Genomic DNA, 27,684 nt, shown 5'->3' on the forward strand with positions numbered 1-27,684 from the left:
TAGAACTTTTTGGTATCAACTCCACTCGCCGTGTTTGGAGGAAGAAGGATGAGTACAACCCCAAGAACACTGTCCCAACCAAGAAGCATAGTGGGGGAAACATCATACTCTGGGGGTGCTTTTCTGCAAAGGGGACAGGACGACTGCACTGTATTGAAGGGAGGATGGACGGAGTCATGTATCGTGAGATTTTGGCCAACAACCTCCTTCCCTCTGAAAGAGCACTGAAGAGGGGTCGTGGCTGGGTCTTCCAGCATGACAATGACCCGAAACACACAGCCAGGGCAACTAAGGAGTGGCTCCGTAAGAAGCATTTCAAGGTCCTGGAGTGGCCTAGCCAGTCTCCAAGCCTGAACCCAATAGAAAATCTTTGGAGGGAGCTGAACCTCAATGTTGCTCAGCAACAGCCCCGAAACCTGAAAGATCTGGAGAAGATCTGTATGGAGCAGTAGGCCAAAATCCCTGCTGCAGTGTGTGCAAACTCGGTCAAGAACTACAGGAAACGTCTGATCCCTGTAATTGGAAACAAAGGTTTTTGTACCAAATATTAAGTTCTGTTTTTCTATTGTATTGAATACTTATTTCATGCAATAAAATGCTAATTAATTATGTAAAAATCATACAATGTGATATTCCGGTTTTTATTTTTAGATTCTGTCTCTCACCGTTGAAGTGTACCTACGATAATAATTACAGACCTCTTCATTCTTTGTAGGTGGGAAAACTTGTAAAATCGCCAGTGTATCAAATATTTATTTTCCCCATTGTATATAGATAGTAGACTACGTATATATAGATATATAGACAGTACACTGCCAGTATATGGCTAGTACATATAGTACATTGCTGTTATATATTTAGTAAGTGTGTGTATATACAGTGTATATACAGTATGTGTGTGTATATATATATGTACAGTATATATCAGTACACTGCTCATGGGCAGAGAGGATCTGATCAGCTCTCAGAACTATCAGCTAATACACATCCACATGATCATCTCACTGACTGCAGTGTAGGAATCTGCTGCAGATGAATCATTTATGGTGGGAGTGCACTGACCATCCAGATGGAGACGTTGCCGGTTGGTGGCTATGCATTATTCAGTGGGGGCTACAAGGCACTCTCTAGCTATGTTAAGTATAGTCGCTGACATTGTGTGTCTATGTGATATTACATACATAGAACTTACACGCAGTTGGTATTAGAATAATATGGCAAATATTCCATCTGTTTCTATAAATCTAGCAGTCCTCTAACAAACTTTGTAAAAGGGTTTCCTGATTTATTCATAGAACGATGCAGCCACAGTTCTGGCCGTAATGATGCAGAGACTTATTTTTCTCATATCCCCATTCTGAAATTCTATATTTAATTTTCCGGCTACATAGCTGTATCAGGGAGTGTTTTTGTGGGTTTATGTTGTACTTTTTTAATGCCATCATTTAAGGATATGTATAATGTATAACTTTTGCCAATTTATTTTGGAGTTTTGATGTAAAAAAATATATATATTTTTTAATTTGTTTTAATGCGTCCCAATGCTTCTGTCCATATTCCTGCACTTTATATAACTTTTGCACAGTAAATCTTTAACTAAATTCCTTTTGTTTGTGCTGAAACATTTCAAAACCTGTAACATTTCCAATTTCCTGTTAAAAAAATAGTTTTTGCTGTATTTGGGGTTTTTCTTGTCAGACCATTGATAAGTGTTCATTGGTACCATTTTGTGGTATACATGTCTTTCTGATGAACTTTTATTCTATTTTTGGGTAGCAGTGTGAACATCCAAGATAAAGAACGTGAACGAAGATTTTTTTCTTTGGCGCTTCCCTTCGATTGTAGAGTTCCCAATATATCAAAGAATTGACTGTAGTCCATGATAATTGGATAGCCAAAATAATATAAAAAACCTAGTACTTTAAAAACAATAATTTAATACTAGTAATTGCGATCACGCATGTGATTGCTATATTGCATAAAAATAGATGACATTTTCACAACGCGTTTCTGCATTTTTTCATAAATGTGGGGTATGTGAACTTTTGATCAGGGTCATTTGGATGTTTTTGGTTGTCATTAAGATTTAAAAAGTGAAAACACAGTAGTTTCACAATAAATGGCTTCACTAAACCAATAACCATCAGTGGAGAAAAAGTTTTTTTGTTATCATTCATATTCTCTGAAACAAGGCCAAGAAAGGAAAAATTCTGCCAGGGTATGTAAACTTTGGAGCACAACTGTATATAATACACTGCACTACCTACATAGTGCAGTGTATTATACCTGTCCTTGTTACACTGTTCAATATGGAGGCCCTTTGTTTATCAAAATAAACCCTAGTGACTTAATTTGCTCATAAACTTTGCATTTATAATATCAGAACCTTTCGTTTCTAAATCTCAGTTTGCTGTGAATGGATGAATTTATTGTCTCTATGTTCCTCTCTGCAGGAAAGTGAATGTATCCAGTGTAAGCAATAATCTGTAAACTAAACACCCTACAATCCAGAATAATACTTTCTAGCAAACAGCAAAGTAGGGATTTCTATTGTTGATGTACAAGTGCTTCTTACTAAATTAGAATAGCATCAAAAAGTTAATTTATTTCCGTTCTTCAATACAAAAAGTGAAACTCATATATTATATAGAGTCATTACTAGTGTTGAGCATTCCGATACTGAAATATCGGGTATCGGCCGATATTCGCGGTATCAGAATTCCGATACTTAATTCCGATACTTTTACAATATCGAATACCAGAATCGGAAGTTCCCATAATGCCTGCGCTCTGCAGTGTCTCTGAAGGATGACAAGCTGGATGGCAGCGCTCAGCTGAGATCCAGCCTGTCATCAGAATGCCATCCCAGCGTGGGAGAATTCTCCTGATCGTTTAAAAGCCGGCGGGCGGTAAAAAGCTGCCGGCTTTTAAACTTCCCCGCAGCCTCCCACCCCGATCCTCCACTCCCCTCGCAACCTCCCATCCCGATCGTAAGTTAGGACCGGGTGGGGAGCGCAGCACCAAGGAGCGGGGAGCGAAGGACCCGGGCGGGGAAGCCGGCAGTGAAAAGACTTCACCGCCGGCTTTCCCGTTCTGTGCTGCGCTTTCCCGCCGGTTATTTCAAATGAACAGCTGAGGTATCAGGTGATGCTGATCAGCTGTTCATTTGAAGTAGCCGCGGTGCCCTCAGAGGGTTCACGTGAGTTCATGCTTGACTGCATTGCATGAACTCACATGAACTTTCCCACGGCCGCACAGGTCAGCCTCACCTCCCAGACGATCAGCCCGTCATGATTGGTGTGTGTGGGTGTCTGTGCGTGTGTCTGCGCGTGTGTCTGCGGGTGTGTGCGTTGTCTGTGCGATGTGTGCGGGTGTGCGCGGTGTCTGTGCGATGTCTGCGAGTGTGTGCGGTGTCTGTGCGATGTCTGCGAGTGTGTGCGGTGTCTGTGCGATGTCTGCGAGTTTGTGCGGTGTCTGTGCGATGTCTGCGAGTGTGTGCGGTGTCTGTGCGATGTGTGTGCGGTGTCTGTGCGATGTCTGTGCGATGTCTGCGGGTGTGTGCGGTGTCTGTGCGATGTCTGCGGGTGTGTGCGTGCAGTCAGACATAGGCCGATGTGACACTACTACTCCCATCGGCCTATATCTGTCCCCCGTCCACTCGTGCCAGCAGGATCAGCTCGATGGGAGCAGTAGTTCCCATCAGCCTGATCCTGCTATTTAAATTGCCCTACTGTGTCCCCAATAAATTTTAAATACATGTCATTGGTGGCCAGTGGTTACCTACAATAAATTAGTTTATACATTACCTGTCCCCGCCGATCGCCACCTAAAATAAAGTAAAAAATAAAAAACTACACCTATACTCACCTAGACACCTAATTCCCCGAAGCCATCGATCTCCTGTAATAAAATATAAAATAATAAACCACAACCTTATCCTTACCCCTCCGTAGTAGTCCACGAGTGTCCCACGATGATCTCCAGTTTAGAGCAGCCACATAGAATGTGACCGCTCTGAACCGCTGCCGCCGCTAGAATGATAGGGCCGTAAAGCAGCCCCTTCATTGCATAAGCGGGTTCGCCGGAGTTCAGGCAGCGCTGCTCCGGTTAGCTCCTTTACGGCCCTGCTGTACCGTGAGAAATTCCCACGGTACAGCAGTGCCGTAAAGGAGGTCTCCGGAGCTGCGCTGCCTGAATGCACTCCGGTGACCTCAGTCAGTGGCTCCCGCTGCCGGGAGCGGACGTGTTCCTGGCAGTGTGAGCTTACAGCAGCCATGCACAGCTGTCACCATCTCCAGATGTGACAGCTGTGCATGGGAGATCAGCGCAGGAACGTGGACAGGTAACTATTTTTTTTAGTAAACTAAGAATTAAATAAAATTGTGTGTTTTATTTCAAATAAATAATTTTTTTCTGGGTGTAGTGTGTTTTTTCTTTTTAACACTTTGTAGGTTAGTAATGGGGGTGTCTTATAGACGCTCATCATTACTAACCTGGGCTTCATGGCAGCTGGCTAGGTATTCAGCTGGGGGCTGATATTAGTAGCCTGGGAAGCTCCGTGGGTATTACCCACTTCCCAGGCTTCAAACATCTGCCCCAGCCGTCTGCTTAACCTCCGCTAGAGCCTAAAATTATGGGGGATCCCACGCCATTTTTTTTTTTAAATAAATCCTTTATTTTAACACTAAATGACATTTGAGGAGTTAATAAAGATGCAGTCCCTAAATTATTATTTATTTTTTAATTAATTTTTCCCAAAAATTTTGACGTGGGCTTTGCCATATTTTTGTATGCCAGCCAGGTACAGCATCCAGCTTCTATGAACGCGCCATTTTCCGGGGTGGCTGTGGACTGCAATTCGCACCGGGGGGGGGGCTGAAAGCTTGGGCCTCCCTGAGCTGCAGATTCCAGCCCCCAGCTGCCTAGTTGTACCTGGCTGGACACACAAATAGGGAGAAGCCCCACGTATTTTTTTTTTTAATTATTTCATGAAATTAATGAAATAATAAAGAAAAAAAGGCCTTCCCTATATTGTTGTGTCCGGCCAGGTACAAATAGGCAGCTGGTGGTTGGGCGCAGCCCGTTCCTGCCTGCTGTACCTGGCTGGACACAAATATAGTGCGAAGCCCCACGTCAATTTTTTTTTAATTATTTCAGGAAATTCATGAAATAATTAAAAAAAAATTGATGTGGGGCTTCGCCCTATATTTGTGTCCAGTCAGGTACAGCAGGCAGGAACGGGCTGCCCCCAACCACCAGCTGCCTATTTGTACCTGGCCGGACACAACAATATAGGGAAGCCCTTTTTTAAAAAAAATTATTTCATGAAATAATTTTAAAAAAATTGACGTGGGGCTTCGCACTATATTTGTGTCCAGCCAGGTACAGCAGGCAGGAACGGGCTGCCCCCAACCACCAGCGTTCTGCTGCGGTCCAGCCTGTCATCTCGATGCAGCAGAGCTGAAGCTGTCGTGGGAACCATGGAAAGGTAAGGATGAGGTTGCTTTATTATTTTTCTTTTATTGCAGGAGATCGTTGGCTTCAGCTGGAATGGGCGTGATGGTACGTATGGTTTAATTTAGAACAATAAAGAATTGTGTGTTTATTTCAATTAAAGGACTTTATTCTGGGTGTTTGTGTTTTTTTTTTAACTTTGACTATGGGGTTAGTAATGGGGGTGTCTTATAGACGCCTCTCCATTACTAACCTGGGCTTGATGTCAGCTGGCATTATAAGCTGACATCAACCCCAGCCCTATTACCCCACTGCCACCGCTACAGTGCAGTGGGAAGAGCGAGGCTAAGTGCCAGAATTGGCGCATCCTATGGATGCGCCATTTCTGGGGCGGCTGACGGCTGGTGTTTCTAGCCTGGGAGGGGGCCAATATTCATGGCACCCTTCCTGGGCTATTAATATCAGCCCCCAGCTGTCTGCCTAGCCTTTGCTAGCTATTAAATTAGGGGGGACCCCACGTCATTTTTTTGAGGGGGTCCCCCATTTTAATAGCTAGTAAAGGCTAGGTATTCAGCTGGGGGCTCATATTAGTAGCCTGGGAAGCTCCGTGGGTATTACCCCCTTCCCAGGCTTCAAACATCTGCCCCAGCCGCTAGAGACTAAAATTAAGGGGAACCCCACGCCAATTTTTTTTTAAATAAATCCTTTATTTTAACACTAAATGACAAGTACAGTAATCAACACTGTCACTGTACTTCATATATATGTGACTGACATGTTTCTATCTATCTAATCTATGTGTGATGCTCTATTCTTTCTGTTATAAATTGTCGGGTACCGCTGCTGAATTGCCGGCCGGCTTTTTTAAAGAGACGGTGCATGAAAACACTAATATTTTTTTAAATAAATCCTTTACACTAAATGACAAGTACAGTAAGCAACACTATCACTGTACTTCTTATATGTGTGACTGACATGTTTCTGTCTTATCTAATCTATGTGTGAAGCTCTATTCTTTCTGTTGTAAATTGTCGGGTACCGGTGTATGCCGCTGCTGAATTGCCGGCTTTTCGCGTAATACATTCTACATTATTCTTAGTTGTTTTCCTTCATGTAGAATTAACCTACAAGGAAAGAAAGGGTTTATTTTCATTCCGATATTTGTGTCCCATTGACTTGCATTGGTTTCCGGTATCGGAATCGGCGATATCCAATACTTTTTGGGTATCGGTCCGATCCAATTCGATACGATATTTCCTGATATCGGAAGGTATCGCTCAACACTAGTCATTACAAACAGAGTGATCTATGTCGAGTGTTTATTTCTGTTAATGTTGATGATTATGGCTTACAGCCAATGAAAACACAAAAGTCATTATCTCAGTAAATTAGAATACTTTATAAGACCAGCTTGAAAAATGTTTTTAAAATCCGAAATGTTGGCCTACTGAAATGTATGTTCAGTAAATGCACTCAATACTTGGTTGGGGCTCCTTTTGCATCAATTACTGCATCAATGCGGCGTGGCATGGAGGCGATCAGCCTGTGGCACTGCTGAGGTGTTATGGAAGCCCAGGTTGCTTTGATAGCCGCCTTCAGCTCGTCTGCATTGTTGGGTCTGGTGTCTCTCATCTTCCTCTTGACAATACCCCATAGATTCTCTATGGGGTTCAGGTCAGGTGAGTTTTGTGGCCAATCAAGCACAGTGATACTGTTGTGTGTAAACCAGGTATTGGTACTTTTGACAGTGTGGACAGGTGCAGAGTCCTGCTGGAGAATGAAGTTGCCATCTCCAAAAAACTTGTCGGCAGAGGGAAGCATGAAGTGCTCTAAAATTTCCTGGTAGACGGCTGCGCTGACTTTGGTCTTGATAAAACACAGTGGACCTACACCAGCAGATGACATGGCTCCCCAAACCATCACTGATTGTGGAAACTTCACACTAGACCTCAAGCAGCTTGGATTGTGGCCTCTCCACTCTTCCTCCAGACTCTGGGACCTGGATTTCCAAATGATATGCAAAATTTACTTTCATCTGAAAACAACACCTTGGACCACTGAGCAACAGTCCAGGTCTTTTTCTCCTTGGCCCGGGTAAAACACTTCTGGCATTGTCTATTGGTCATGAGTGGCTTGACACAAGGAATGTGACACTTGTAGTCTATGTCCTGGATATATCTATGTGTGGTGGATCTTGAAGCAATGACTCCAGCAGCAGTCCACTCCTTGTGAATCTCCCCCAAATTTTTGAATGGCCTTTTCTTAACAATCGTTTCAAGGCTGCGGTTATCCCGGTTGCTTGTGCACCTTTTTCTACCACACATTTTCCTTCCACTCAACTTTACATTCATATGCTTGGATTCAGCACTGTGTGAACAGCCAGCTTCTTGAGCAATGACCTTTTGTGGCTTAACCTCCTTGTGGAGTGTTTCGATGACTGCCTTCTGGACATCTGTCAAGTCAGCAGTCTTCCCCATGACTGTGGAGAATACTGAAACAGACTAAGAGAGCCTTTTAAACACGTAGGAAGCCTTTGCAGATGTTTTTTTTATTCTAATTTACTGAGATAATGACTTTTGTGTTTTCATTGGCTGTAAGCCATAATCATCAACAGTAACAGAAATAAACACTTGAAATAGATCACTCTGTCTGTAATGACTCTATATAATATATGAGTTTCACTTTTTGTATTGAAGAACTGAAATAAATTAACTTTTTGATGATATTCTAATTTAGTGAGAAGCACTTGTCTTTAGCTCACAGAGCTAGACAGGATGCAGTCATATCTACCAAGTCTCAGTCATTTTTCTCAGTCTCTGGACATTGCTGAAAGCAAAGAGATCAGCAAGGAACTGAATGCAGTAGTGAAGACGTCCTGGGGTTTTCTGTGGCAGCCGAGAGCTCATGTTTTGTCTGCATTTTTCTATGCATAACTTTTGCTAAACATTCCTAAAAGTCTATCAGCCCAACCTCTGTGATGTCCAGATCTACTGATCAGACACATGGATACTGCTTGTCTTCATGAGAAAACCTCTATTATTTCATAAAACTGGAAAATGTTTCAATCTTAATCCAAGTAAAATAGACACTGTATCTCCTGATATCAAAATGGTCGGTTGATAATGTATAAACCGTTCCTCTCAGGTTTCCTGAGCTTGGCGTCTAAGTATATTTACCTTGAATCACCAAGCAAAATTGTAGGTGGAATTGTTAGTGCAGTTGTTACTTATTAATATGGGGTAAAGCATTGCTGTGAAGCATGGGGAAGAAATCTAACGTCATTCTTCGAGCCAGTGCAGCGTCAGGACGCCTACAGCCCACCCGTGTTAAAGGGGTTTCCTGGGATCCAAGACCCCCAGCGATGAGCTGCTTAAAAGTGCCGTAGCTCACCAAAAGTGGCACAGGTCTATACATAGTAGAGAGAAAAATGAGCTTGCACTACCATTCACCTCCACTACACAAGGTATTGAGTTTTGTCAGTTCTGGGGCACCATGACACCCTCATTCATCTGATTGGTGGGAGTTTCAGGAGTTGGATCCCCATCTGACATTGATAAGATATCCTAACAACAGGTCATCAATATGAAAGACGCAGAAACGACCCTTTTTTAAACCAATACTAGTCGTATACGTTAGATTAACATTTTGTCAGAACTGGGAAACTATTTTTTTGTAATGCAGTCTCCCAAATCTCCTACAAGGGCAGGAGGGGGAAGAGGGGTTAGCATTTAGGGATCAGTGTGGCCAATCATTTGCCCCCACTTCTTTGCCTGTCCTTATTGAAAAAACATGCATGGTTGGCTGATACAGCATGTTTATGGTGGTCGGGTGGATATGCTGGTTGGTGGACAGATATCTGTAGCCTATAGAATGCTATGGATATTTTCTAGTAACTATCAGGGTAAAACCTTATGTTTGCATGGATGCAGTACACAAGACCACTGAGATGTTGAGGTCCTGTACAATGCTGTAGGCACTCTACATGGCACCATGTACCGTTCCATATTATGGAAGCATCTCAATGTAGTGTGCCCCATTTTTTGTTTGTTGGGTATATAGAGTATCAGACAGAATAAAAACTTTGATTGCCCATTGTGGGTGCTTGGGTTGCAGTCTTACCTGGGCTACAGAGATTATTGGCCCCAAAAAGTCAATTTGGCACTTATGAAACCAATACTGTTAAAGACCTTATATAGTTGGGTGCCCTGTTGGAGATCTTTGAAGTTACACCACTGTAAATGCCTCTGCATATAGCAAAGGTATCTAGTGAAGAAGAAGGTTATCAGCACTCACCAACTTTCCATAAAAAGTTTTTTTGTTTCAAATCTTCCTTTAATACCATCTCTGTGGTAGAGGGAGCGGGGAGAGGGCGGCAGGTGCAGCAAAGCAGACAACCGCCACGTGCGGCAGAGCAGACAACAGCCACGTGCGGCAGAGCAGACAACAGCCACGTGCGGCAGAGCAGACAACAGCCACGTGCGGCAGAGCAGACAACAGCCGTTTTGTGCTGCAGTGCGCCATTGAAGTGCACTCCAGTGCAAAACGGCCGTCGAGTGCTCTCCCGCACCTGCCACTCTCCCCCTCTCCCCGCTCCCTTTGCCACAGAGATGGTTTTAGGGAAGATTTGAACAAGAAAAAACTTTTTATGGACATTGGAGAGTGCTGCTAACTTTTTTCTTCACTGGACAGACTATAATGCCTTTTTCCCCATGTGGGACCGGTTATCAGAGCACTTCCATACACTTTGGGCTTTGGATGTCAGACCGAGTTCAGACAGAAGTTTCCCATTTTAATTAACATGATAGTGTGGAGTCAATTCCCTTCTTTGTGTCACATAAAGCAAAGGTATATGGAGTAGGATCCCATAGAAGTGTGTCTGTGAGTTTTTTGACTGTGTGCTAGTTATGTGAAGTTGTAATTTGGTTATATTGGAGGAATTATTGAATGACCCGAATATCTGAACTAACCAGCATGAGTTTCCTTATTGTGATTCCTTCTAACAAGACAGGCACTATGCAAAGTAAAGTACAACTATACAGGAGGGAGTTTAAGCAATAGAGGAACAAGTTCCACTGAAAATAATCTTCGGTCTCCTTGCACGTAGTCACAAGACTGCAGGCTCAATAACTAGGAAGCGTAACATTTTACTTCTCAGTAACCCACGAAGGAAGTCAGATAGGGGGTGCTTTCCTTTATAGACTTTGCTAGTTGAACCTACATGTATCGCTCATTTCCAGTTCCACTGTGAAGAAGCTGTGACTGTAATATTGAGCCATTCCTGTTTACACCCGGGGCTGCGGACCATCTGAGAATTTGATAAAATTGTATTAAGTCTTTATTTTTTTTTTTATTTAGCGCCAACTGTGAATTACAGTTTTTCAATACATTTTTTTTTACTGCAAGATAAATGTAGGGCGAAACACATAAAAACAAAAAACAGAATCGACACAGCAATTTGTGGTAAAACACAAGATTTTGCAGTGTTTTTTTATCTGTGATACCAGTCCCTAATGTTGCATGACACATGAGAAAACACCTGAATTGACACGTCGCAGTTTGCCTTTGTTAAATTTTTTGCTCTGGATTTGACATAAAAGATGTGTGACAATTCACAGTGGTGGAATTACAGAAATTAATTTGAATGTGAACGCGGCTATAATCAGTCCCTATCACTTTGATTGACAGCCTGCTCTGCACACACACACACACACACACTGCGTTGCGAGCTGTGAATCAAAGTGTCGGGGAGTGATTACAGCCACATTCACAGTATAGTGAGCGGTGACTGTAACGGCTCCCCGCACCGCCCCAATGACTGGAAACAAGAGGCTGAAGGCGGATAACACGTCAGTTTCTCCCTGTAGCTGTACTCCTTGTAAGCCTGCCAGATATGGTTAAAGCCTCATTCACACATCTGTGAAACACGGTCTGTGTACAAACTGTCCGTGGGTCTCCTGACCTGAATTTGACAGCCTCATAGGCATATATGATATTGTCCAGTTTGGGTCAGGAGACCCGCGACCAGTCTGAGCATCGTGGTCCGTACAAGGACTGTGTTTCACAGACGTCAGAAATTGGTCTAAATGCTATTTACCCGCAGATTACTACTATATCTGCAGGGATCTAGCTCTTCTGGAAGGTGACAGGTTCCTTTTAAATAGTTTTACTGATATTACAAGTTTTGTGACGTGATAGACGGAAAATTTGTTTTCGTCCCCCTGAAGTGCCATAATGTGCTGACACTTCTAGGTTATGTCACATTCATGAAAAGTGTCTTTGATTTGAGGCTTCTAGTCAGACTTCAGTAGTCAGAACCTCTGAAGCAGAAAACCAAATGTTCGGTCTATGTACAAGTGTCTATATATTAATACCGCACGACATATGTAGCACTGCACGCAAGACTGAGCCGGACTAGTAAAAAAAAGGTGCTATAATAAGAAAACACAGCGTTACCCCAGCAGACAGGGAGATCAGAGCTAATGGCACTGTCAGCTTGAAACTCTGCTGAAAATGCAGGGAATTTCGTAAAACTTAAGGGGTTTTCTAGCACATTAATTCAGTGACTGGATTCAAGGTGATTTTTGGAAAGACCTTTAATGTTAATTCAAATATCCCTAAAAAAAAGACCATAATAAATTACTCAGTAATATTTGTATAGTGTTAAAGGAAATATCTGTTGTATTTAAAGGGGTTGGCTCAAGTTCTGTTTTCAGAAGCCCACATTTTCCCTGCCTTTCGGCTTACTGATTGGTAGGAAGGAATCAGTAACCCTTTAATATTAGTTTCAATTGATAGGTCTCTAAAACAGAAATGATGGGGAAGATTTAGTAATCCTGTCTAATTTTTAGACAGAGTAAACAGTCTAAAAATTATCCAATTGTATTAAGTGCATTTTAGACTGTCCATTCTAGGTTTACACATCTTTTAGTTGGCTTACTATACGCTGCCAATAATATGTGACAACATTTTGGTACACTTAACTGTGCAAAGCATTTATGATATTTTTTAATGTTTGTTAAAGGGATTGTCCAGGATACATTGTTATTTGCCTATAGCCCTGCAGAGATAGAAAATAACAAAAGATGCAACGATGATTCCATGACTACAGCACACATAACCAGTGCAGACAATCACTGCTTCAGTGGTGATACTAATGTAGATGAGACAAGCTTCTGAGCCCATTGATTGGCTGCAGTGATCACATGCTAGTTGTGTTTGTTATTTTCTTTGACTCTAACCCCTTTAAGACAGGATTCTGACACATTTAGCATAGTAAGTTTCCCTCAATGTGTTTGTAATTTTGCATTCATTTGTAATGTATAAGTTGATACTTTAATATTGTAAAAGCTATATTGAGGACGGCCACATTAGAGACACACACTTTCTGTTTGTATTGACTCTATAGTCAGCAGAGAAGGGTGTGTGCGCTTTATGGCAGCTGCAATAAATGGGAGTTAATTTACAGAGAATATTATAGACTGTTACAGTTTACAAGAATTGATGGAATACAGCTTCCTCCTCTAGTTATTAGGGAGTGACAGGGCCTTATATTTGTGTATAGTCTATATAGTATTAAAGGGGTTGTCCCTTTTAAGAAAATCTTGGTCCCCAGGAACTGTGCTTTAATCAATATCCCGGAATCCAGCGCTAGGTGTCCGCGCTGCTTCTGGTGTTCAGAGTTTGGCTGCAGCGCTGACATCACGTCAATAGTGCAGCAGCCAATCAGTGAGCTCACCAGCCACTGAGCTCACTGATTGGCTGCTGTGCTGTCGACTTGATGTCAGAGCCGCAGCAAAAACCGGATCGGAAGCAGCAGAGGAGATTCAATGCTGGTACTGGGATGGTTGAGTAAAGCTTGTTTTTAGAACAAACCGCTCCCGGGAAACAAGATTTTCTGAAAGGGGACAACGCTTTTAATATCATATCCTGCCTTCAGCAGTACAGCACAGCCACCATAACCTCTGCTGACACTGTCCCAGTCTCCACAGTAAAGCTGTCATGTGGGCTCCTGAATGCAGACATGTCAGTCTAGTATAACTTCTCATTCCCACAATGAGCTTTTGGTGAGTGTTTGATGTTGCAGATTTTCCTATGCACCTATTAAGTAAATTAGGCTACCTGCATTTTTATCGCCTTTTTGTCTCTTCTTGGTATGCCATGCTTTAAACAAATCTGCTTTGGTTTTGATACTTCATTTTATTCAGCTTTGATGAAATTTCATTGATATAATAATGCGAATTGTCTCTTCAGGTAGAAGAGGACTAGAACTCTAGTGCCACCTAAGTAGCAATCTTACAAGTCATTATCGACCCTTTAACGAGTCGTGCAATATGACTTAGGATAAAAGCCAAATCATAATCTCAATTTGTAGACACGGTGTTTCAGGGTATTGCCCCTCGTCAGTACAAAGTATAAGATCCAATTTGGCTGGGTGAGAGGCTAAGACTGGGATCTAAGGTGTACGTTTTCTCCTTATGGAAAGTGACATGCCAGGCCTAGCATGCCAGTATGAGGAGACTTAAATGCCTTGCATGCTCCTCTGGGAAATTAAATATGCAAATTGTCTCTTCAGACAACTGGTGCCACCAGTTGTAAGTAGCAATCCTACAAGTCATAATCAACCCTAATTCAAGCCTTGAAATATGACTTAAGATAAAAGCCAAATGAAAATTTCAATTTGTAGACATGGTGTTTCGGGGTATTGCACCTCGTCAGTACCAAGTATGAGATCTGATTTGGCTGGGTGAGAGACTAAGACTGGGATTGATACAGTCATGCGGTTTTGATTCGTTTCCGCTGCTGAAACATCCTAAAAATGCATTAACGTTTTTTAGCTGCGGATTTTCTGCATCTAATGTAAGTACATGGGGAAAATCTGCACATAAAACTCAGAGTAGCCGCAATAGAAATTGACTTGTTGTGGATTTGAAACACGCACCACAGGTCAGTGTATGCTGAGTAAAGAAAAAAACACAGTGGCCAGGAGATATGTAGAAATTCCATCCATTTTTCTGGAAATGTACGACGATGTGTTTTTGACACAGCGAAAATACACGGTGTCAAAAAAAATCACTAAAAAGTCATTGTGGGAACTGAGTGTAGCAGGAGGCTGAGACGCTGTTTCCCTCACCGCCGTGGTCCTGGTCCGGCGTCTTCCTGCTCCCCTGCTGCTGTGGCGCGCACCGCACGCAGCTTCCTGGGCACTGTGCTTAGGGCGTACGCGCTCCCTCACTCTTAACAGGGCCGCACGCGCCATCCTAAAAAGTCCCCGGTCAATGGCCGGAGGACTTCTCCTATATAAGGCACCTCCTCCAAAATGGAGGTGCCTGTGCAAAGTTGTTGTTCCGTGTGCTAACACTTGCTTCAGCCCTCAGGTCCCACTGCTTGTCAGTCCTGCCCGCCAGTCTGTCTAACAGTCCAGCCCGCCAGTGCGTCTACAGTCCAGCCCGCCAGTCTGTCTATAGTTCTGCCCACCAGCCTGCCAGTTACCTGCCGTGCCCGCCAGCCTGCTTACCTGGAGCACCTGCCAGTTACCTGCCGTGCCCGCCCGCCAGCCTGCCTACCTGGAGCACCTGCCAGTTACCTGCCGTGCCCGCCAGCCTGCCTACCTGGAGCACCTACCAGTTACCCGTCGTGCCCGCCAACCTGCCTACCTGGAGCACCTGCCAGTTACCTGCCGTGCCCGCCAGCTTGCCTACCCAAAGCACCTGTCTGACTCTCTACCGTACCTGCCTGCTGATCTACCCGGACCACCCATCTGCCTTCCTGCCGTTCTCATCCGCTGTACCGGTCAGTTCTTGTCATCTGACCTGTGGGAGTCACCTGCTCTCACACAAGATCGGTCCCAGAGTGGCACCTGGTTCACGGAGTTGACTAAGCCACCGTGTGACCTGGGTCGGTCCAAGTAGGCACTAAGTCACGCCCCTCTGGTCCCTCCTTGACCCGAAGCACAGAGGCTCCACCACCCGGACCTGTAACACTGAGCCTTAGTGACTATTTTGGACTATTTATAATTTTTCACCTATAAATAACAAACAATGCCACTAAAATGGAAAATAGGCCTTTCACTACACTTACCTTCCAGGCTCATACTAGTCACCTCCTTACTCAGCACTCCGTTTTGTATCATGCATAAAAGCATGTAGTAGTGATAATACGTGGAATGAATGAATGTAGCAAATCCCACCGCAGTGACGTTTCGTTCATAGTCACATACCAGCAGTTTATCTTTTACTACCAAAGACTTATAATAGTAACATTCCCTCTGTCACTAGCGGCCTAGCAGATTATTTTAGTATATTTTCAGTTTCTTTATATTAGATACATCCTGGCCGTCAAGCTCTTTTTTTTAATCTCCATTAATTAGGAGACCGCTATGTCCCCATCTGTCAGATTGAAGATCTGATTGATCACTTTAAGACCAGTGAGAGATCAGCTTGACGGAGGGTCAATCCAATGGGAATTCAATTATATAAATCTATGGCGTGTAAATGATACATTTGCTTTCTAATGTGATGAGGGTGTCCCAACTTTCGCTTGTGGCAGATGTCAAGGGAAAGAAGAATAGGGCTGTTGACTTTGATCATGTCCATCCATGTATACAAAGGAAATTAGCCTCCTCGCACTTCCATCTCCCCATTATAACTCTTGCATGGCCAAGCCATGGGGGCCTGTATTTGGTAACAGTTTTGACTGACAACTGTATACAATGTTTTTTCAATTATTGAGGGAAAGCGTGCAAATCCCTCTCCACTAGCCCGTTATTCATGTTTTATCTCTTCTATCCGGACAAGGCAGAATCAATCCAAATAAGATTGTCAGCACTGACTGTCAGACTGCAGACATTTTCACTGTAGCAGACCTATTATTTCAATGAATTAAGAAAAGGGAAGTTTTAGTCTTAAAGGGGTTGTCCACTACTTTGACAATCTATTCTTAAATGCTCGCGTGACATTGTTATGCCAAGTGATTGCTGCAGACATTTAAAGACCACTGATGGGCTACTTCGCTCACACTTGTATTGGACATCTGAGGGCAGTGTGAGCACTGCAGCCCATTAGTGGCCGCTGATTGTCTGCAGTGCTCACATTGTCACACAAACACCAGGAGACCAGGTGTGGGAGATAAGTGTAAGGTTTCTTTATTCAACCCGGATGACTACAACATTTTAAGAATGGGTTGTCCAAGTAGCGGAAAACCCCTTTAAGTCATTCTACTAAAGGTGGGTAACGTAAGTTGAATGGATCATCAGTGATGGCATTACAGTCTATTTCCCTTTTTCAGACTTTAACATTTTCTGTTCGAAGTTCTCAACCACCCACCTACAAATCTTAAAATAGCTAGAATAGGCTTAATTGTACCCTAAATGATGACTTACCGTCAGAAATGGTAAGACACTACTAAGAATGTACCAACACAAGTTTTCTCTGTAACTTCCTGATTATACTAGCTACGGTATATTGTTATTTGGACAGCCTTATAGCGTACATTTCGATGAGGCTGGCTACGGTCTTCTGTTACTATCGCTGATATCTACAGTGGTTTTCCTTCTCACCGCCCCCATTTCCTGTTTTCTAGTTGTTCTCACTATTTCATCACTTGTGATTATATATGTGTATACTCAATAGCTTGTCTTTTTGAAGATATAGAGAGACTGATCCCCACCCACCCCCTTCCCCTCCACTCCACCTTTCTGCAGAATAGGTGATAACTTGCTGGGACCCTCAACAAATTGGCAGAATGGGGATTTTTAACTTTTTAACCCAGCTTGGATGTCTGAGTGCAGCTCCATTTATTCTCTATGGGGCTGTCATAAAAAGCCGAACGCTTCACTCATCATCCCTTTAGCAGCGGTCGACCATACACAATTCTAATCCATTTTAATAGTGATGTAAGTTCCCTTTTCTGCTAATTCGTTGGACCCCTGCTGCTTTTTTTTGCGCTTTTGTTTGTTCTTCCTCTCCCTCCAAGAGTCACAACTTCTTTATATTTCCGTCAATATAACTGTATTAGGGACTGTTTTTTTGCATGACAGGTTGTGGTTTGAATGTTTTTCCTATTTTTCTGCACATTGGTAAAGTGAACAGTGTCATTTAAAGTGCGGTGAAATAAAAAATACAGTTTCACTATTGTTTTGGGGGGGGGGGGGTATTTTTACAGTTCATTATGCAGTAGAAGAGACCTGGCAATATAATTCTTAAGTTTGGTATCGCCTAATCGTACTAACCTGATGTTTTATTTTAAATATTTCTGCAAGTTAAAAAAACTTCAGAACTTTGTAAAAAAAAAAAGTGGTATACTGCAATTCTGTAGTATATTGTGTAATATTGCAGTATATTGTGACATTGACGATCTCCTATGAAGCTCAGCCAACATGCGATTGGACCTTGCTCCAATCACCTCAGTTACTCTTAGACTATGTTCACAAATTGCATTTTTCAGCGTTTTTATGCAAATTTTCCGCTGCATTTTACAGTACCAGCAAAGTCTATGAGATTCCAGAAATCTCATGCACAGACATTGGTTTTTGTGTCTTCAGTATATTGTGCTTTGCATGTTTTTTTGCAGAATAGAGCATGTCACTTCTTTCAGCCTTTTTTCAGCTTTTTTCACCCATCGGAAGTAATGGCTGGTGAAAAACCACTGAAAAAAAACGCCTAGTGTGAATATAGTGAATATAGCTATCAGGTTTTGCTGCATTTTTAGTGAAAAAAAAAGCAAGTAGAGCACTATGTGAAACTCATTTATTTTTGTGATTTTACCATCTTGTCTTGGTCACCTGAGATGGCAGTTGAGATTAGTACAGTTTAATTAAATTAGTGATGCGTAAACAGTAAACATTGGCTGATCTAGGTGTGAGATTGAACAATACCTGTGGCCCAGGGAGGTGTGAAATTGAACAATCCCTGAGCAATTCAATGTCAGGACATAGTATGAAAATAAATAGTGTCCTGCAAACTCAATGAACTGCCAGTATCTTAGTTAAACTATTCCTGAACAATTCACCTCCCCCACTGTTACATTTGAAATTCTGGTTAATATGGTTTCACATATGTCTTGCATTGGTGACCTGTGTTCATGCTTCTGTGGTAGAAACAAAGCTGAACTTTGGGATCCTGAAAAACGAACCAAAAAATGCAACAGAAAACAAGGAAAAAACAAGCAAAATCCTGAACAAACCTTCTTGGCAAGAAATCAGGTTTTGCTGCAGAAAAAATGCAATGTGTGAAAATAGCCTAAGGCTATTTTACCACATGTTGTGTTTTTTTAGTCAGAAATCTGCAGCAAAACTGATCTCTGGCAAGAGATCAGCTGCGTCAAATCTGCAGGTTTTGCTGCATTTTTTTATGCGTTTTTTCAGCGTTTTTTTCACTGTCCTATTTATGCATGTACATAAAGTTCTGTGGAAAAAAAAAAAAAAAAAACATTCTTTTTTTTGCCATCAAAAACGCTGAAAAAATTTACCTGCGTTTTTTCAGCGTTATTTTCACCACCCATTACTTCCTATGGGTGAAAAAACGCTGAAAGAAGTGACATGCTCTATTGTCCAAGAACACAACCAAGGCACAAAATACGCAGCAAAAAAAAAAACACAAGATGTGGGAACAGAGAATTCTGGTTTCTCATACACTTTGCTGGTACTTCTAAACGCAGCTGAACATTTTCATAAAAATCTGCAGCAAAATACGCTGAAAACCACAACGTGTGGGAACATAGCCTAAGGCTACGTTCCCACGATGAGCTTTTGATGTTGCAGATTTTTTGCAACGCTTCTGCACCCATTAAGTAAAACAGGTTACTTGCATTTTTTCAAAAATATGCAGCGTGAAAAACTCCCCAAAAACTCGTAGTGGGAATGTGGCCTTAGGTGCCACCTACGTAAAACAGCCAGCCGCTATTCCTGAGCCCACGCCATACAGTGATGGCACGCTTCCAACATACAACCGCACGTGTTCAGCAGCCGTCATCAAAAGGGTAAATGAAGTGACTCAATAATGTTAATAAGTAGTGTTGAGCGAGTATGTTCTGTTAACCCTTTCGCCGAGTATGCTCGGGCCGAGCTCCGAGTATTTACAGCTGCTCGGTGATATGGTTGAATCGCTCCCGTGTGCATGATTTGCAACTGTTTGACAGCTTTATTACATGTGAGGAATGTCTATTTCTTACACATTCCTCACATGTAATAAAATTGCCAAACAGTTGCAAATCATGCACACGGGAGCGATTTAACCTCATCACCGAGCAGCTATAAATACTCGGAGCTCGGCCCGAGCATACTCGGACAGAACATACTCGCTCAACACTATTAATAAGCATATTCATGTGGCTATCATATACAGGAACTGTGCGATGCAGTATATGTGCGCTATATGTAAGAATGGGTGTAGCACTTATTAAACAATATTAAAAGTGTTGTCTGTGATTGGAGAATTGCATTAAGGCCACGGTCCCACAATCAGTATTTGGTCAGTATTGGGTCAGTATTTTTTCTCAGGAGTGGGAGCCAAAACCAGGTGTGGAACAATCAGAGAAAAGGTATAATAGAAACCAGTCACCAATTCTGCATTTATCACCCACTCCTGGTTTTGGCTCCCACTCCTGAGAAAAAATACTGACCGAATACTGACAAAATACTGATAGTGGGGCCGTGGCCTTATACTATAAAATGTATTAAATACTTGAACATTGTATTTTCATTGCAGAGTGATTAATGCCGGTAAAAGTCATCACAATGAAGACCAGGCATGTTGTGAGTTTGTTGTTGCTGAAGACAGAGATGAAAAATACAATAGTTTACCCAGGGACCAGAATTTAAACACAGATCTACAATCAGTGTGCAAGGTATTTAACAGAAATGACAACTTTTCAAGATCAATAAAGTGACATTTTCATTATATTTAATGGTTAAAATTGGAAAGTGATTGCAATTGATTGTTCTTCAGAACAGAGAGGATTTTTAATAACCAAAGAGATTTTAAATTTTTTTTGCCTCCGTGTATCTTGGCAACGGTGACGCTCCCTGCGTCATCATGGGACATGCGCAGCTCGTCGGGGTGAATTTCTGCCCCATGTGATGTTGCGACTGACGTCACTTCCGCTGGTGCGCACGGCGGTATGAGACAACGCCGCCATCACACGTGTGAGTGTGTTTGTATGGAGGCGTGACTGCATTTCTCCAGATGTGTGTCAATTGATTGGGGAGCATTGTGCCTCCTATTTATAGCAGGCACGGGACAAGTATCATTACCCCTTGAGAAAGGCCAGCGCCGAAACGCGCGTTGGGGGATGGCCTCAGTGCGGTGGTTTGATTTAAGGAGTTCTCTCGGAGGTATGTATGGGTTTATGTGTATCTAGGGGTAGCTGTTGTGGACTCAGATTTATTTAGGGATACCCACCTCTGATATTTTTGTAGAGCGAGTGATCCATCTATGAATGATGTGATCGTATTATACTGTACCACCGCAACTGATGGTTGTTATTGTTTTTAGATTGTTGTATTCACCCTTTGCAACTTTTTCCATTTCCCTGTATATGCATGTATAATAAAGCATTTTTATCTTTATAATAAATACCATCTTTGTCGTCTATTTTGGTCTATGGCCATCCCCCTATTTATAGCTCGAATGCAGAATAACTGCAAATTGCCCTCGAAAGTGTATAGAGATGGTGAAGCCACAAGAAGTGGGTTGCTGGAATGCATAAATAGCATGGAGTAGAGAAATTAGGATGGTTCGGGGCAGTTACGGCAGTTGACAAGTTCCCTTTACATTTTCTCAAAATGATGGTATGTTCCATACCAGTTATTCCGATATGTGCTTGTGTTCCTTTCCCAAGAAAAACTGTAATGTAGAAAAGAAGAAATAGTATTATTAATCTGGAAAATGCTAAGAGTTTGCAACATCTCATATTGTGTAGCCAGTTGTCTTATTATATTGTCTTTATAATATTCTAATGTCAAGTTACTCTTATGATTTGGATACCAAATAAGTACATGTTTTTGTTTGTTTTTATCAATTTATTATAAAAATACATATTATTATGGATACATTAATCACTTTGTATACTTTTTTTTTCAAACTTATTTCATTAAAAAAGAGAGGAGGAGGAAAGAGTGGGCATGTTGGATTTCAACATTATCAATCTTTTATTTCTGTGGGAGATAAGACACTGACAGAAGTCTGGTATTAGCTTATTGCCCTCTCCTCTCATCTGACAGCACGCAAATTTTGATTACGGCACCATATATTTTTGACTATAGGATGCATTTTACTATAAGATACACCTCAGGTTTAGACAGCAGAAAATAGAAAAACTCATTTCCTACTAATTAAAACTTCCCTGTTGTTGTTGTTAAGAAGAGGAGGGGTCAGTATCAGTAATTTTAATGCAATAGGATAGAATTATAGAATTGGGAGGTAATATATCTATTGTTAGTGTTTTTTTTGCAGCATGTGTATCATACACATATGACCTTACAACATGTTCGTTATGTACACTCTCTGCAGTAAACACATGCACAGCACTGGTGCCTGCACAATACATGCACTTTCAGTACTTCTCTATGGTCACACACAGCTAAGCTACATGGCACACAGTTTTACTACATACACACACACCGCCTTGCTACCCACACATAACTCCTCATTAATCATACCTCAGCGACATCAAAACAAACACAATTCAGCTGCATCAACAGACACAGCTCAATTACGTCAATACACACACCTTTCAGCTACATGAATACACAAAGTTCAGTTACATTAACACACACAGCTCAGTTTCATCAACATACACAAACAGCTCAGAAACATCAATACATACATAATTCAGCTACATCAACACACACAGCTCAACTACATCAATATACACAGTGATCAGCTACAACACACAGCCCACTACAACACACAAACAGCTCACGTAACCCTGCACAGCTCAGATCTGCTACATACACACAGCTTTGCTATACACACGTCTCATCATTACTCACACACAGCTCAACTATATCAATACACACACAGCTCAGCTATATGGATACATAAAGTTCAGCTACACATACAAGCTTGGTTACATTAACACACACAGCTCAGGTACATCAATACACACAGCTCAGCTAAATAAATACACATGCAGGTTAGCTGCATCCACACACAGCTCACTACAGCACACAATCAGCTCAGCTGTAACACACACACAGCTTAGCTATAAAACACAAACGCACACTTTTTTCCTTGACTGATCACATGACCACCACAGTGTTCTTATTTAGTCAGTGCTGCACCCCTCTACAGTCACAACCACTAACAAGTAACCAGCCACTTCTGGGGCCACGGTGATCCTGGCTTCTGTGCTGCTGATGTATCATAGGCCTATGTAAGGGCAATGTAATAATACCATGTCTTATGGTTTCTTGTATTATTAACAAAATGGGAGTGAATATGTAGTGAACTAATTCCTCTTCTTCTATACTTCAGGTCTGTGATGGAGTCAGTTTCTATTACTGGGGGCTCTTTGATGGTCATGCAGGATATGGGTGTGCATTGGCTGCATCAAGACTCCTCCATTTTCACATTTGCGATCAGCTTAGAGACCTTATTCATATCCTGCAGCAGACGACGGCTGCTCCTCTCTGTCTGAACCCTGACAGTAGGACTGAAACTGTTTCAGGCACGTCAAGTCATGAGATAACTAATCCCCCTATGGAGACAGCAGCTCGCTTCCACCTAGAAAAACAAGTGTTTCCTGAGAGTCTTGTCGTTGGTGCACTGGAAAATGCTTTTAAACAAATGGTAAGTAGATAAAAAAACACTAATACTCACTATAAGGCCAAAGGAATATTCCAAAGGTATAGACCACCAATAAAAATGTATATCAGTGTCTGATTTGGAGGTTGTGACCTCTGGGACCTCCACCATTACCTACAGTTGCAATCAAAATGATTAAACCTTTATTGGAAATTAGATTTACTACCAAAATTTATAAACGTTCTGCTTTTTACTATAAACCAATCAAAGAAGAACAATGTAAATAGCTGAACACAACTAATATAACAACTGATTTCTCCAAACTCATCAATACTGCAGTCTCAGAAGTATTCAGTCCCTTCATGACAAGTAACTTTAGTTCTTAAGCCCCCATACACATTAGTCTAATGACTGTCAAACCCGCCTATATTGACAGATCCGGCCAAATGTTTATGGGGGCCATAACAATTGATTATCAGGGTAGTTAAAGGTGTTGTCCCAAGAACAAAGTCCATATTAATCAATAGATCTTGGAATGATAATAAGTTCCACAATTGGATGTGTTAAAAAAATGTTCCTGTGCTGAGATAATCTTATAAATGTGCCCCTGCTGTGTACTGTGTAACGGCTGTGTCTGACCGTGCTGGGAATTGGTTGGCACATACCACAATTCTTGGCCGGGGTAGGAAGAATAAGACAGCATAGACAACATAGAAATGGCTTGCAGCTTCTGCTTTCTGTGAGGTAAAACATTACCCTGCCTGTTTTATCACACGTGTGAGTGTTTCTGCAGTGTCTCCAGTCTTCTGAGTGCAGCATAAATCAAGTCGGTGAGGTAGGTGCTCCGGTTGCTGCTGAGCTCATATGTCATTGACTTGATTTATGATGAGCTCATAGTGCTGGACATGTGGCAGAAACACTTGCTCCTGTGATAAAACAGGCAGGGTAATGTTTTACCTCACAGAAAGAATCAGCTGCAATCCCATGCTGTTAATATTTTTAACATCCAATTGTAGAACTTATTTTTATTAAAAAATCCATTGATTAAAGTATACTTTGTTGATGAAACAACATGTTTAGCGATCCGACATGTCCAATTCTGAACTGCTTATCCTTTTCTCCTCTATGAGATAAGCCGCCACTAGAAGCTCTTTCATAGAGAACACCGGAGCGTTCGGCCGAATGAGCACTCCTGTGAATGGGAGAGAAGGCCAATATGGCTGCCCACCGAACAATAGTTCACCCGACAGCCATCTAATGTGTATGGTGGGCTCTAGTTAAGAGTTTTCCCATAAACAAAAGTTCATTTTAATCAATGGCTGTGTGTGACCATGTACGGAACATGGTCTGTATCCTCATTTGCTTTGTCCCCTGCCCAGGAGATGTGGTATGATCAAACCATGTTCCATACACGGTCAGACATGGCCATTGATGAAAATAAACTTTTGTTCGTGGGAAAACCCATTTAAACCACTTTTGGCTGTTACGACCTGCTGCAGACATGATGCATAACCAGACAGCAGCATTTCTTCGACTATTGAGACTGCAGTAATCGTTAAAGATGGCATTTTGTGTTAACATTGGAGAAAGCAGTTGTTATGTTAGTTTTGTTGAGCTTTTTATTTCATTGCTTCACTGCAAACAACAGAAAGTTTGTAAAGTTTACAAATAAACCTAATGTTCAATAGGGGTAGAAAAATTTTAATTACAACTGTAAATCAAAGGAGCAGCACCACACAGCAAAGTGAGTAAATTAAAACCGAGCCCTATTCACAGTGGTCTGACCGCTACCGATCAGACATGTCATATCTCCTTTATCATCAGAATATCCCTTTAGCTCACATGCAGTCTGTATGAACGGCTTTACATCTGCCTGCTTCCTGGCTTGGAGAACACTAAATCAGGTTGGTATTAGGCTTATACAGATGGACGTGTGTCTATCACTATCATCTCCACGGCATTACATTGTGGTTTCCGGCTCTGAGAACATATTTTCTGCAATGTACTTATCCGCTGGCTCAGCGATAATGTCATTCTGCGCTGGCACATTGTGTATCCTAATAGCAGGTGCCAGATGACAACTTAGGTGCCCGCTTCATCCGCTGTCAGGAACGAGGACAGAAGCAGGAGGTTAAATTGCCCCCAATGAGACGTCATAACACTCAGCAATTTGCAGCCATTCTGATCTGAAGACTATGAAAGGGGATAGAGATCAGTCTCCTAAGAGATTAAAAAAAAACAATAAAAAATATAGTAAGCAATGCTGAAATCACAAATCCCCGATTGTGCATTTAGATAAAATATCCAGTGTTACACAGAGAAGAACCAGCTCTTGCTATATTTCAGCCTCTATGATGTGTTAAAAATTAGTGGATAAAAGATGTAAGATTAAACAATTCACCCAGAAAACCATCTATTTTATGCATTTATCTTCATATTTTTAATGATACGTATTTATATCAAATCTTTTTGGACCATCGTCTTTGCCATTTGGCTGTCACTATTGGCTAGAAAATAAAATAATATTTTACATGGATATGTGCATACACTAAGGTGTTATGCATGCAGCTAGTCCTTCTTAAAGGGAAGTTACAGTATAAGAAAATGACCTATTGTTTAAATCAGGTTTTTTGTGTTACGTGGTATTTTTAAATATTTTGTAGCAATTTTTTTTTCATATCCTTTTTTAATAAAAAAAAAAAAAATCTTGAAAATATTAAATTTTACAGGTTATGGGTACAAAATTCTGTGATGGGTCGTTGACCCAGGGAACTAGTCTGATTGCCGTATGCAGAGTCACAAAGGAATTTTTCCCCTAATATGGGGCAATTAGCATCTGCCTTATGGGGATTTTGCCTCCCTCTAGATCAACATGTTGTCTACCTCCATCCTTAAAAACTATAAAAATATGAAAATTAGTAATCTTGCAATTTTCACATTGGTCACTAGGGCTTTTTAGTCTGGAAATTCTTGTCATTTCAGTGAGTTTTCAGCAACTTTCCATATTATCAGAGACAGGATTACAATGCCAAGTACCACCTCTATATACCAATCACTGTAGGCAATGTAACAGCTGACCCCATTCCCCCATTCACAAACTCATAAGGCACTTCAACACAAAAGATATTGTAAGGGTCCCATCATTTATTTATGTACATGTGTTGTTTCCTGAAACAACACAAATGTTACCCCTTAAGGACCAGGCAATTTTTCATTTTTGTGCTTTTATTTTTTCCTCCCCTTATTTCAAGTGTCATAACTTTGCCACCAAATATTTTATCATGTAATGTAATGCAAAGCATGAAAAAGAAATCAAATTTTGCAATTGTTCTTTTGAGTTTTTTATTTACAGCGTTCATTTTATCATAAAAATTACCTGCTAATATGATTCCCCAAGTCACCATGATTACTTCAATACCAAACATGGATAGTTTTTATTTTATTTTATTTAAGTCGTAAAAAATGTACTTGTGTCGCTGTTTTCCAACACCCATAGCATTTCTGTATATAACACAAATCACGGTCTCCTGTGAATGCCAGCTGCAGGCTGGTATTCACAGGGGTCTTCAGCAGACCACTGGTCGCCACGGCAACCCATCGGCGTCCCGCTCAGCGTACAAGCTTGCATCAAAGGCAGGGAGATGACTTATGACAGACATAGTACGTCATAAATCGTTAAGGGCTTAAAGGGGTCATCCAGAATTATATAAGTTTTTACTGTAGGTCTAAGAACTACCAGGCACGCAGTTGGTAATTACCTGTTTTTGTGCCCAGCACAGATCTCGGCTCCTGCCGGCAATTTTGCAGCTACCGATGATGTCAGGTCGACAGAGCAGCTTCTTCTCTTCCTACCTGCTCTGTTGACGGGGTGTGACTGCCGACGTCATGCCTAACTGCCGGGAGCCAGCTGTCTATCAGCATGACGTCAGCAGCCATGCCCTGTTGAGAGAGCGGCTCGGAAGAAGAAGACCTGCTCTGTTGACAATGAGCAGCTGAATCACCGACAGTGATTAGTCCTGGATAACCCCTTTAAGAGTCTAAAAAAAGCCCCAGTGTCTGATATGAAAATTGCAATATATTAAAAATATTTAAAAAATAAATTTATCTATATATAAATCTAACACAAAGATCTACAACAGGTCATTTTTTGATGATAGCTTCCCTTTCTGATGATAACTTCCCTAAATAAAAAAATAAACATATACTTGCCTCAACAGGCACTATTCCAGTGATGTCTGCGCTTACCACTGATCGGCATCAGATGGTACTGTTATGTCTGATAGGACAGTGAGTAAGGAGACAAATCTATGGGCCACATATGTACCTCTGCCATTATGGTGCAGTGTTCTATTGAATACCATGTTGTAGAAGTCTTCACTACTGGAAGCATTGCTTTTAGGGAAAAACACCTCCATTATAAGGTGTCAGATGAAGCATTATCCAGTAATACAAATTATACACAAATATAATATTCAGATGCTTTGGAAAA

General features: G+C 41.6%; 1 protein-coding gene across 1 annotated transcript in view; it reads left to right on the top strand.

The window, feature by feature from the left end:
- The window catches only part of PPM1J (protein phosphatase, Mg2+/Mn2+ dependent 1J), a 65,751-nt gene that overhangs the window by 3,801 nt on the left and 34,266 nt on the right, over positions 1-27,684 (top strand). Inside the window, exons 2-3 of the mRNA XM_073667179.1 lie at positions 20,157-20,295; positions 22,926-23,240. Coding sequence (XP_073523280.1) covers positions 20,157-20,295; positions 22,926-23,240 — 454 coding nt within the window. The remainder of the gene's footprint in view (positions 1-20,156; positions 20,296-22,925; positions 23,241-27,684) is intronic.

This window comes from Phyllobates terribilis, unplaced genomic scaffold (genome assembly GCF_046119375.1).
Source record: "Phyllobates terribilis strain yellow unplaced genomic scaffold, ASM4611937v1 Scaffold_2__4_contigs__length_985480577, whole genome shotgun sequence".
Classification (NCBI taxonomy): domain Eukaryota; kingdom Metazoa; phylum Chordata; class Amphibia; order Anura; family Dendrobatidae; genus Phyllobates; species Phyllobates terribilis.